The 12,007-nt window shown below is 46.9% G+C and overlaps 1 protein-coding gene across 1 annotated transcript; it reads left to right on the top strand.

Annotated features, from left to right (window-relative positions):
- Nucleotides 1-5,364: 5,364 nt before the first annotated feature.
- T265_02136 (hypothetical protein) lies at nt 5,365-8,222 on the top strand (the record flags this gene model as incomplete). The annotated part of the gene is made up of 5 exons (XM_009166310.1): nt 5,365-5,370; nt 7,253-7,595; nt 7,628-7,979; nt 8,014-8,083; nt 8,118-8,222. 5 exons carry the CDS (start codon nt 5,365-5,367, stop codon nt 8,220-8,222), a joined length of 876 nt encoding a protein of 291 aa, XP_009164574.1.
- Nucleotides 8,223-12,007: the final 3,785 nt, after the last annotated feature.

Here is a 12,007-nt window from a genome sequence, read left to right as displayed (position 1 = left end):
AGCGACTGACAAAACACCATGTGTGAATGGTTTGCCAGTGTGGAGGACGTTTCTTTCAGGATCCTTGGATGGACCTCGTCGGGCCTACGCAGAAACAGCTTGCGGTTGTCACGCAGCTGATGCAATCGTTTGTCATTGTCCGTACTTACTGAGTCTCATCCATGTCAACCTCCAAACTGAGCCTCAGATACATTAAGCCTGTCCACCTGTACATCCAAACTTCCGGCAGTCACCGCGATGCCTGAGCTTTTAGCTTGCCGCTGCAGGGCATTCAGGAGGCCGTTATAGCTGTTCCTGACGGATTCTGAGATACATCCGTTCGGGCGTAAGCAGACACGATAACCAGGCAGCGATAAGCTTGCCGCTCTTGGGGCTGCTCCACAGATGTTGCCAGACAAACTGCACACAAGCGACCATCAACAGGTATCCAGTCAAGGAAGGATACTTCCGCCCTTTGACTTAGTACGACATCAACCCCAAAAAATCCGGTTGCTGTTACCTCTGGATCACTAGAGCTGCGCAGCCGGAATCAAATGGAGACTGAGTGGGCGGTTAGGCCGATCACTGTGCTTGGATCTTGAATTCTTGTTCCTGAGACACAGCACACATCAACGCCAAGTTAGTCTAGTGTGAGTAAGAGCAACCTGTTTTCCCGCCTGTTTTAGAGTGCGGACATTAAAGACGGCTAGATAGACGGGGTGTTGATGCTTGAAGATTGATTTCATGCTACCCGAGGATATCGGTGCCACGTGACGAGCGAATGACACACGCGAAACCAACGCAAGACAAAAAAGTCCTCAGTCTTACAAGGATAGAGTCACTTATACGAGTAAGGAGAGGGGGGAGGAAAAGTATGTGAAAGAGCAAAAATGGAAGCGTCAGCGGTAGCGTATTTTCGTTTACCTGACAGGCGTATGCAGCAAGTAGGACTACCGGCCGATGGTGCCCCGCAACGGCCGATGTGGCATGTGTTTATTGTTAGACGTAGGTATCACGGTGGGTTGGGATACTGTCAGGTTGGGCATCCCTGGACTGGAGGACGATTGGGCCTTCAACCAAAACCTTTGGTTCAGACTCCTAACGCAAGTCCGTGGTGTTTAGTGGGATACACAAGTGCACTATCACTTCTATGAAGAAGTCGCCACATGGTTCAACCCCTAGAATATCAGGAGACTGCGTTCGTCATACCGCTGAATAGTGACCAACCTGGGGTGAATGTTGTGTGAACAACCCCAGTATTGCTCAGTGGGTCACTGAGGGGCGCAAACAATTACACGTCGTTAAGTCTAGTCTCTTCCTAATAGTCTGAACCCAAGTACATCGTCGCGATGACGCCAACGTGACTGCCATTCCTTGACTGATGTCCGCTATTTCCTGGCCGAGCTCCTCCACACTCCTCAACAAGACTGTCTCAGTCCGCTGAATTTAGTCCAAAACTCTAAGGTACTCGTCAGCGCCCTGTGCCGTTTGCTCTTTCTGTGCATAACTCTAGGTTCTTTTATGATGACTATTTGGTCCCATGACCTACAGACACTTACTGCTCCGATGGTGCCAACCAGCGACTGTTCACACTCCTCAGAACCAAAACCATCTTTCTTCCCTATTCGACCTAAGAGAAGTTCGTCATCAAATAGTTCCATCCGCGGCGGAAGCTAATTCCGCGACAGCTAAAGGTAGTCTCACTCTTGTAACAATTGCAGGTTGAGTTCCGAAATGTCAAAGTTCACAAGATGCCTCAACGATACCAGCTTCATTATTCCGGCCTGCAATTTTCCTTCAGTAACGAACTTGCACCGTACCGTCCTCACGCGAATTGTGTTTCACTGTTTCCAATGTTCACAGTGTTACGATCATATCATCTTTGGACAATGCACATTTTTCTATGACTGTTTCACTTTCATGCATTTCTAGACGTCAGCAACTGGCGCCTGTCATCCATTTGTTCTGGCTGTACTATCATGATCACTGCGCCCTAGACGCACACCCTAAATTTCTCTGAAACCGCGGTTCGAACAAGGAAAACTTTTACATAAAGTTTGCATTTAGTGGTAAATATTCGGGCACCTTAGTTCTCCCCACGCGGCCGCAGTTTTATTGAAAGTTGATTAAGCGAACTCGGAGTTCACTGTTGGCGCGGAATTCGTATTTTAACGGCTGCAGGTGGCTTTTTCTGTCGTCTGTGTGAAAACGGTGGGAAATTTTGTGGCAAAGCTGCTTCCTTTGCGTGTTTCCTTAAGCGGTAGATCAGGAAATAATCTCAAAACTACTCACAAGGTTGCTGAAAACCCTTCGACCTTGTGAGCAGTTTCCTTTATGCAGATATACTGCAATATCTCGAATATCCTGCCAACTGAAACATGAGGCGACCTGTGTGTAGCACACTCAGTTGTAAGGAATCACAAACGAGAGATTTCGAGTCTCTCGTTAAAACCAAATTGATTTGAAAACGAGTGTGAATCTCAAAACCACTTAGACAATGGTCACGCCCATTACATCCGCGCAAACTCAAATTAGAGCAGGCATTCGCGACCAGGATATTAAAAATTCCTGTATGGCTGCGGCAAGCGTCCTGCTGAAGCCGAGGAATTCGTTGCAGTAAGTTTTTTGTTTTTTGTGACGGTCAGCATGTTTTATCTGGCTTAAGGAAAGGCTTGATCTTAATCGATATACCGAGGCACCAATAGTGCCGTTGGATAAACTATTGGGTTTGTGGACCGAATAATCAGATGGCACAATAAGATGGCCACTGCTCTCAAGTCCTTGCACAAATTAAACGGACTGAAACGGTCTTCTGGGTAACATTCACGTCTGGGAAATATTAGAGATATAGTGAACTACGGGCAGCCGTCAGACTGGGTATGTTAGTCGCGGTACCGTCATCGCGACGCCGTACTTCGGTTCGTGGACAGTCGCGTGCATAAACACCTTGGATGAGCCGTTTATGGTTGCCATCGTAGTTAGGATATTCTTGAGTCTATCAAGGTTTTGTGGTGGTTCATTGCTGCCACTCAATCGATGTACTAATACAACCGTGTTTACATTGGGGACGTAAAAAAGGAACTGTCCGAAAGGTTTGCTAGCACTTTGATCATCGCGACGCCGTACTTCGGTTCGTGGACAGTCGCGTGCATAAACACCTTGGATGAGCCGTTTATGGTTGCCATCGTAGTTAGGATATTCTTGAGTCTATCAAGGTTTTGTGGTGGTTCATTGCTGCCACTCAATCGATGTACTAATACAACCGTGTTTACATTGGGGACGTAAAAAAGGAACTGTCCGAAAGGTTTGCTAGAAAGCACTTTGATGTGAGTCAGAATGTCTCCCAAAATAACAGACAGTAAAAAATTGTCACAGTTGTTAACTACTTCAATGAGGCGGCCAGGTTTTGAAAATGGTAATCGATATGTATGTGCAGCTAATAGGTGTGCGGTCAATGAGACCTGGCGTGGACTTATGTGGGTTCGGGTTCAGTGCGTTGGCTAAATTGTGCGCAACTAGGGTAACCTACAAAGAAGAAAGGTCAGAGATATCTGATGGTGTTGCCTGTTCGTAAGATGAGCTGATCTCAGATTAGGGCTGTTACAGCCTAGAGAAAATCGTGGAGCTTTGCAAAATTAGTTGCCTCTGAGGCGTCACGTGTATCTTTCGTAAGATGAGCTGATCTCAGATTAGGGCTGTTACAGCCTAGAGAAAATCGTGGAGCTTTGCAAAATTAGTTGCCTCTGAGGCGTCACATCACGTGTATCTGGTGAGTATCGTAGCATCTTTTCCCCCGTCAGTGGACATTTCGGTTCACAGGGTGATTGCTCGGGAGCTATGCCTCCACCAGGGCAAGCTCAGACCGGAATCAGTCTTTTATCATCACGGAAGGCGGATTGTGAGGTTCATTATGCGAAAGGGGTATATTTTGGGGAGAAAGTATGCAGCTGAAGTGAAAGTTGTCAACCGTACAGTTTTTTGCATTGTCGTGGAAAGGAGGTGCGGAAGGGGCGGACATGTTACGGAAATGTTTGGGAGCTTCAAAAGCCTCTGTACACATATTTGTGTCCGTCGGGAGCAGCTTTTCTCCATTCGCACTTAATTCCTTGATCGACGAGGAAATGAGATGAACGCTGAAATGTCCTCTGGACCCAGCTTTCAAATATCTTGCAGAAATCTTGCCGATCTGGAGTATGCACACATCGTTCTCATCTCCGGAGGTGAGGAAAAGGTGCAGGTGTTTTTGGATGAACTGATCAAAGTCGTTCTGTACATTGGTGTGCACTTTGTACCCACAAAGTTTCACGTCATTATATCGATGTTTATTCCCGACAGACAGGTGGCGTACCATCAGGCATAACCATTAAATTCGTCAGAATAAAGTGTGAGTTTTTTGTAGTTGCATGTAATGGAACAAACGGGCGATAGAGTACAATCAAGAGAGGGAAGGGGATAGTTGCGAGTATGCTTTCAAACCGGGTATGGCAGTGCTATGCCATCATGGCACTGAAATATTTCGGTTTCTTGACTGCCAACCCTTGAGGAACCGGGGCCTTGGTATCAGCTGAACCTATTCCAAAATTGCTCTAAATGAAGCTCGCCTGGTCTATTGCATTAGGCACATGAATGACGTCAGTGCCAATTCCGAAGTCGCTAGGCAATGCGCTCACAGACTATCAGGAAGGTCAGCTTCCTGAAAGCAGCCACTGAATGCCCTGAATCTACGGAGACTCTCAGCTCCGCTAGATGTTCACCAGACAACGTCCCCTCAATAGGCAGCGCGTCACAGCCTTGAATCAAACCTAGGCAGCGCGAGTCAGCGTTGATCAAGGACAGACAATGCCTCCGCAATATGCAGCACATCGCTGCCTCGTACTAAAGCCAGACCGCGTTCGTCAGCATTGGACCAAGTTCAGACAGTGTCCTTCCAATAAAAAGCTTGAGGTCGTTGTACTTTTTGCATTCGCGCGCACTCACGCTCTCGCACCCGCTTTGCTGGAATATAGCTATTGTGTTCCCTTCCGTGAGTCTTTTCTCTCCGACACTAAGCACTGGAGCGGGTCAGCAGCAGATACCACAGGCCGGCGAATCAGCAGATGTAACACAGACCATCTAAAGGAATCTTGACTTACACAATGCCCTTCGTTTAGGCTTGGAGACCATGCAATCCAAACCATTTTGCACGTTCGGAAATGGCACCCAACGTGCAGAAACACAGCTCTTACGGGCAAGTTTCTTGAGAACATCGGGATGTGACCCACAGCCCATCTATGCAGGCCATGCAGACGCAGAAACATTGTAGCTGGGCCCGAAGAAAAACTGACTGCGTCATTCAGCACACCTACTTCTTTCCCGCCGACAAAACAAGAGGACCACAAATGTTGAATGCCAGTGAGTGGCCAAAAGCCTCTGAACATGGAGAGATTTGAGGTCAGCTGCATCCAAGTTTGAAGCAGTCATCCAAGGTCTGTACAGCGACAAGAGTTGAGGAAGCTCATGAGACTGAGACCATGTTAGCGCGAATTCCAAGCTGCCCTAGTTTGTCGTTTCAGGGAGAACTCCCAGTAGTGCTCAATTATGTGAACAACTGAGACATGGGCAAGTCACCCAGCATGCATTATAGGCAACATCACAGTTAGCATTACGATGAAGGGCAAAGATGCCTCAGGCCTATAGCTTGCATCCACTGAGATAGAGGTGCATTTACCCGAAATTATTCTGCCGATAACTAACTCACGCCGATGAACAGGGTATATTCTTACTTAGCTACACGCCTCACAGAACCCATCAGGCTTAAGTGGTTATCAGATACAATCGCGTAACAAAAACAGAAGCAAATCCATATCAAGGCCGATCGCTATACTGTGGCTCTGGAAAACCCTAGTTGCTGAGCCACTAGAAGTGTTCTTCTCAGATTCCTAAAGACCAGTCAAAGCTGAATGAGAGAAAGGTGCTCCTGCAAAACGGATCTACCATTCTTCGCGTTGGCCTGGAGGTTTTTGTGCATAGCATTGCTCACATCGGCGCCACGCATCTCAAGACTTCAAGAGTTTGACAAAGCAAATTGTCAGCTGGGGTTCCCGGGCTATCCCTTCTTGTTTTTCCACAGCTACGGAAAGTTTGACATCCTCTTGATCATCGCAGACGTGAATATATTCGGTGCATACTCCATACTTGGCAGGAAAACTTTTGCTCATACGCATAATCACCCCAAACCTTTGGCACAAATTAGACAAACGTTTGCCATTTGAGCACAAACCAGCACTCGGTGATCGCACAATGGAATTGAACTTTCGAAGGCTACGACGTGCCACTGATAGACCAAAACAGATAGGCAACTGAGTTCATAGCCCCATCTAGGCATTCCGGCGTTTAAGCAATGCTGGGAAAATTTCCACCGGACTTTTACCACAAGAGGTACTGTTGCCTCAATGGACAGTGAAAATTGGTGAGCGACAAAAATATGAACATAGATTAAGATGGTTTTTGATTTGAACACACACGGCAAAGTGCAACATTCTGGAGCAAAAGGTTCTACCCTACACGCAAATGTTTTATGACAGAGAGCATTGTGCGGCTAATGGTTAAAGTTGTAAGCCACAATCGTAGTAGCCCGTGGGAAAGACAATCACGGGGTCACAATGGCCTGGAAGATCGGGTCATTGTTTACAGTGGACTTTGTTGCTTGGCGCATTTCTCTTTGCCTTTTCTCACAACTCCAACAGTTAAAATGAAAAGAAAAATAGAGCGGAAGAGAAGAAAATAAGGACCAATGCAGAAAACAGGAAAAAGAACAAAAGGGAAGATGGCCAAATTCTACCATTTAGATATCTGTCGCCGCCTTCTGGCAAGCTGAACAGTAATCCATTGTACATGAACAACGCTAACCTCACGTTACACATTCAAAGATCCCAACGGAACAACCGGGTGCTGTTGCTCCTCGGGACCCGCTACAGACTTTTGAAACCATCAATCCAATTTGCACCCATTCCATCATTCTTTCCATTTCTATATGAGGTTTCGTACTCCAGTTACCCCACCACCGTCACTCGTTAGAACATTTCTTGTGTACATATGATCATGGAGTCCTTCAGTACATGAACTTGACGATTCCTTGAGCCTTAACAAATCTGCGGCCTTGCACTGATGGGATTGAACTAAATTGAGTTAAACGAGTGAAAATTGTTTTAGTCGATCCTCCGGAGCTAGTGGCGAGATTTCAACCTCTGACAGGCATGGTGAGTTTGACGTATTCTGACAATATTTCGTGCAGCCGAACAAACCGAAGAAGGTTATCAAGGCAAAGAAGATAAAGGAGATCACACATGAACCCGTTGTCACAGAACTGAAAAAAGGAAAAGGGTCGAAAGTAGCTGCTCTTCCAGAGATAGCGAAGAAGACCGCTCCGAAGAAAAAGATTGTGAAGAACCCCTTGATCCAGAGCCGACCGAGAAACTTTGGGATAGGGCAAGCTGTGCAACCCAAGCGTGACCTTTATCGGTTTGTCAAGTGGCCGAAGTATGTCGAACTGCAGCGAAAACGGGCTATACTCAAACGTCGTCTCAAGGTCCCTCCGGCGATCCACCAGTTTACCCAAACACTTGATCGCGCGACAGGTACTTGTGTTACCAAATTTCATTTTCTGAAGCCATGCAGGTGTTCAATCTAGCTGAAAAATACCAGCCTTTAACTAAAAGGGCTAAGAAAATGATGCTCATCCACAGAGCCCAGTTGCGTGCTGAAGGAAAGGCTGACGAACCGGTCGCGCGGAAGGCAGTCTTGCGCGCTGGTATCCGTGAGGTTACGTCCGCGATACAGCAGAAGAAGGCTCGCTTGGTCCTGATAGCGCATGACGTAGAGCCAATCGAGATCGTGCTTTTCTTACCTGCCCTTTGTCGAAAAATGGGTGTCCCCTACTGTATTGTGAAGGGCAAAGCAAAGCTTGGTCTTTTGGTTCATCGGAAGACGTGCTCTTGCGTAGCATTCACTAATGTCAGGGAGTAAGTTATCTTCGAGCCCTAATATTGCTCCCAGGGAGGATAAGTCACGTATGACAAAGTTGGTTGAGACAGTCAAGAACAATTACACCTCCAGGTTTGATGAGGTAAGTATCCTTCCGTTTTGGTCATATTCCGCAGATCCGAAAACATTGGGGCGGTGGAATCCTTGGATCGAAATCGCAGGCGCGAATCACCAAACTAGAGAAAGCCAAAGCGAAGGAGCTGCAGATCAAACTTGGTTGACCGTCTTTCCTAAAATATACATTTGGGCTACAGCTTCCGTTGTAATGATTGCGATTAGTATTTTTGGTACGCCGGCGCACACGCTGAAATTGCCCGTGGAATGGATGGCAAGACCCAGTGGTGATGGGTAGAACACCATGCATGTATTTGTGGATACAGATGTCCGTACTCGCTCGAAAAAATGACAAACAAATTCATGGTGATGTATATGCTCTACATTATGCACCTGACAGCGTTTTGGATGCGAGGTAGCTCAATGGTTTCAGCGCAATTGTACTGGCCCGAAGTTCCGCGATTCAAACCTTACATCTTCATCTCGACTTCTGTCGAGGTTTGGGCAACCTGGCGGAATTCAAGCCGTCGTTCTTCCTTCAGGTAGCACGGCAGCTAGGCGCCGAAAGAATTGTAGCTGAACAATAATCTTTTACGGCGATCGTGTCGGTGGTTAGAGTAGCACATTTACATGCTTCAGAGTACGCTGGCGGCGCCTTCACTTCTCGCCCCGATTTTTTCTACTGCATGGAAAGAGCTTGATTACCATGCACGATACCTAAGAAGTCCATGAGAAAAATCGGTCTTCGTTCATGTTTCATGTCCAGTTGCGTTTTTCGGTATGCGTGTTCTCCAAGCGCGCGGCTGCTGCTGGAATGAATTAATGGAATATGAAAAAGGAGGGAGATCGCATTCTTCTTGTTGAACGTCGCTTTCATGGCTGAGACAGATACTGTGGATCACGAGGCCCCAAACTCGACACTGCTGTGGGGCGTCGTGATTTCCCTTATCTACCTCGGTTTCGTTCATTTCTAGGTTTGAATGCCATCTTACTTTGTCGGGAACAAAGTGGGGGGCGTGCAAGCCGGATACTCGGCCGTTTGGCTGCTGATTATGCAGTTCGTTAGCTACTGCTTTGGTTAAGTATTCAAAAACGAATCCTTGTCATTCAGAACGGACCGCCTCTTAGCGCTCGTGCAGAATGTTCGGCGGTTAATAGTCTGCACGAAAGCATACAATGGATTTCCTACTCAGGTCACCTTATGGAGGTTCGGCACTTCCGTCATGCTTGAAGCCAGTACAACACGCACTGATAGCCGCTGTTAGTTATATACTGTGGGAGCCGCTCAATCTGCATGCGTTCTGAACCCGAGCACTGGAATAAGTATCCATGACCACTGTGCAACGTATTTTTTACAGCTTAGGATGGCACCCTGTTTACGGAGTCGAATGATTTCCTAAAATCGGGAAAAAGCTAGGTGGCGCACATAGCGCCATTCAAACGGTCATGATCTGCCGTCTACTTGGAAATCTCCCCCCTTACTCTCGAACTTTCATATCAATTGTTGAGAGAAGTTGGTGACGTTATAATGGCATATATGGAACTTGTAACTCCGATCTGTCTATTTCGACTGCTCCTGTCTAGGCTTGAGTTACCTGACAGTTTGTCAGCTTTCTTGCCTTCGAGGGGCATCGTAACTAAGCACGAAGCAGATATTGCCAGATTACCTAAGCCTAGACGAAGCCTGTCAGCATGCAGAGGTTGAGTTCGAACCACGGACCTTCCGGTCAGTAGCCCCACGCTTTACCCATCTCGAACTCAAATTGGTTATTTGTCGGTAGAAAGTGTCTGAATTGCAGCTGCCTTAGGTTGTTGCAATAATAGGTGCCTTTAATAAGGGGCCGTCGTTATTCCTAACGCGTCATTATGCAGGCGGATAGTTGCGTATGGGTATGCAACCGAGTAAGTAAGCTTTAGCTCGTGACTTGAGGATGCGTCCTCCCACGGCGCTACAGAGTCACCGGAAGTGCCCAAATAGTTAGGGTTGTGTCCGCTCAGTTAGTGTACCTGGATCTTGTATCCGAGCTTCAGAAGTTTGACAGTTGTCCGTGGGTAAGGTGCCAGCAATGCTCGCCAGAGCAGCTTTCTGGCCTGCTTGTTTAATTCTAATGCTCCGACAGAGATAAAAAACGATTTGAATAGCAAGTGTGAAGCGGGAGGTAAACGACCATCTTCCTGGGTGCATGGCTTACATATGGCCGACTAATTCATCACAATTGGCGTCTTCTTGTCTACCCTTACCAAACAGCGAGGCTCTCATCTGCAATCTGGGACACAACTGGAGGCAACTACTTCTACCCCGTTCCGATTACTCCGTGTACTCAGCGTTATAACAATGGGGTACCTGTTAACGAATAGCCTGTCGGAGGAAAATCGCCACCACCTAGAGATAGCGGTTGGAGGTGAAGTTAGCACATATTGACCACGGTGGTTCGCAGCGGTGTACTCCAAAACTGGCCGGGTTTGATAGCGCCCGCTCTTATTGTGACTAGCCATGCTCTGATTGGGTCGTCAGAGGGAAGTGTATGTTGCTTGTTTTCATAGTGGTATATCTTTTCGAAGTGCTTGATCAGTTCTGTTAACTTGGTGTCGTTGAGTGGTCAGTGGGCTGAAGTTTCTTGATCCAAATTAATCACAGATATCCGAAACAGACCTTTCAAGCACTGAATAGTTTCAGCCAACGAGAACTGTATTTTGCACCTGATTAGCGGATTCGTGGATGCCGACCTGACCTAATGGCGATTCAGCGAAGCCTTGTTTCAGCCAGAGGTAGGCCATTCTAACGGTTAGTCCAACTAGTAGTTGTCAAGAAGCTCGTCTTTTTGATTGTCGAATGGAATCCATTTACCGAAGCCCCTTCAGCAAGTGACCTCTCAACACATGACACGGTGGAATTAGTTTGTAGCAAACCGAAAGGTTTCGACTGTAGGATACGCCCAATCGGCAAGAAACTCCCAGGATTAAGTTTCTCTATGGGGCATTTATCCGGCCGAGAAACGCGTTGACCAGGACGTTACCATCTGTCGGGAATTGAGTGGAAGTTTGTCGGATCTGGTTTTCAACTACTCGCTGAAGCATGCTAGGGATCAGCAGCACATAATGCTTTGATCCCCTGTTTTGAGGGATGAAATCAGTTCGGCTGGTCCACTACGGCTGTTTTTTATACAGCTTACAGATTCGGTCAGCATCTTTTGCTCACATTGAGGAGTGGAAACTCTTCCGTTTTGTTTGATTGGGTTGATAAGTGCGTATTCATACCGTTCCTAGTCGATCTAATTGGTTTCTTTCAGAATCGGTCGAACAATGCGTTCATCATTCGAAGCTCGTAATAGTGGTGTTCCTTAGATTGAACAGCTGGATGTGTGGTTCGAGTATTTCCTTGTACATTTGTTTCAACCAGTGAAAGTCCATTCGCCACGCTGTCTGCAGTGTATGCATTTTAAGGCACATTGTTTCGGTCAGCAAACTTTTACGTGTTTTTCACTGCTTCTTACGTCACGAAGTGGCTAGTGTAACGCTTGTGTCTCAATGACCCATTGAGCTATACAGAAAACTGTCAATCTGTTGATCAACTACATGTGTGCAACCCTGCATAGGCTTCAATAATCGAAGGCTAGTAGCACAATCGCGACGATTCACGCTCAATGCTGAACGAGTCGCGCCCTACAGGTCTCATCTTGTGGTTTTCGAGCCTCAGTAGCACGATGACCGTGCCGACTGCACTGACTGTGCTAGGTAGAAGCGACCCGAAGATGGAACTGGGGATCAAGTGTGAATGCGCTAACCAGCAAATTCAGTTTGCTTGCCAATTCCCTCACTGTATTGGACTGCGGTGGATCTTTGTGCTCTGTCGTACAGTACTATTTTATCCTATTCGAATTAATTTACTTGTATGTATTTTATGCGTGCGTAATAATGGAATCCCTTAAGATAGGACTTAACGGATTGTTAA

This window comes from Opisthorchis viverrini (genome assembly GCF_000715545.1).
Source record: "Opisthorchis viverrini unplaced genomic scaffold opera_v5_25, whole genome shotgun sequence".
NCBI classification, from domain to species: domain Eukaryota; kingdom Metazoa; phylum Platyhelminthes; class Trematoda; order Opisthorchiida; family Opisthorchiidae; genus Opisthorchis; species Opisthorchis viverrini.
The sequence above is the reverse complement of the archived record's forward strand: the minus strand, read 5'-3'. Positions and strand labels throughout refer to the sequence as shown.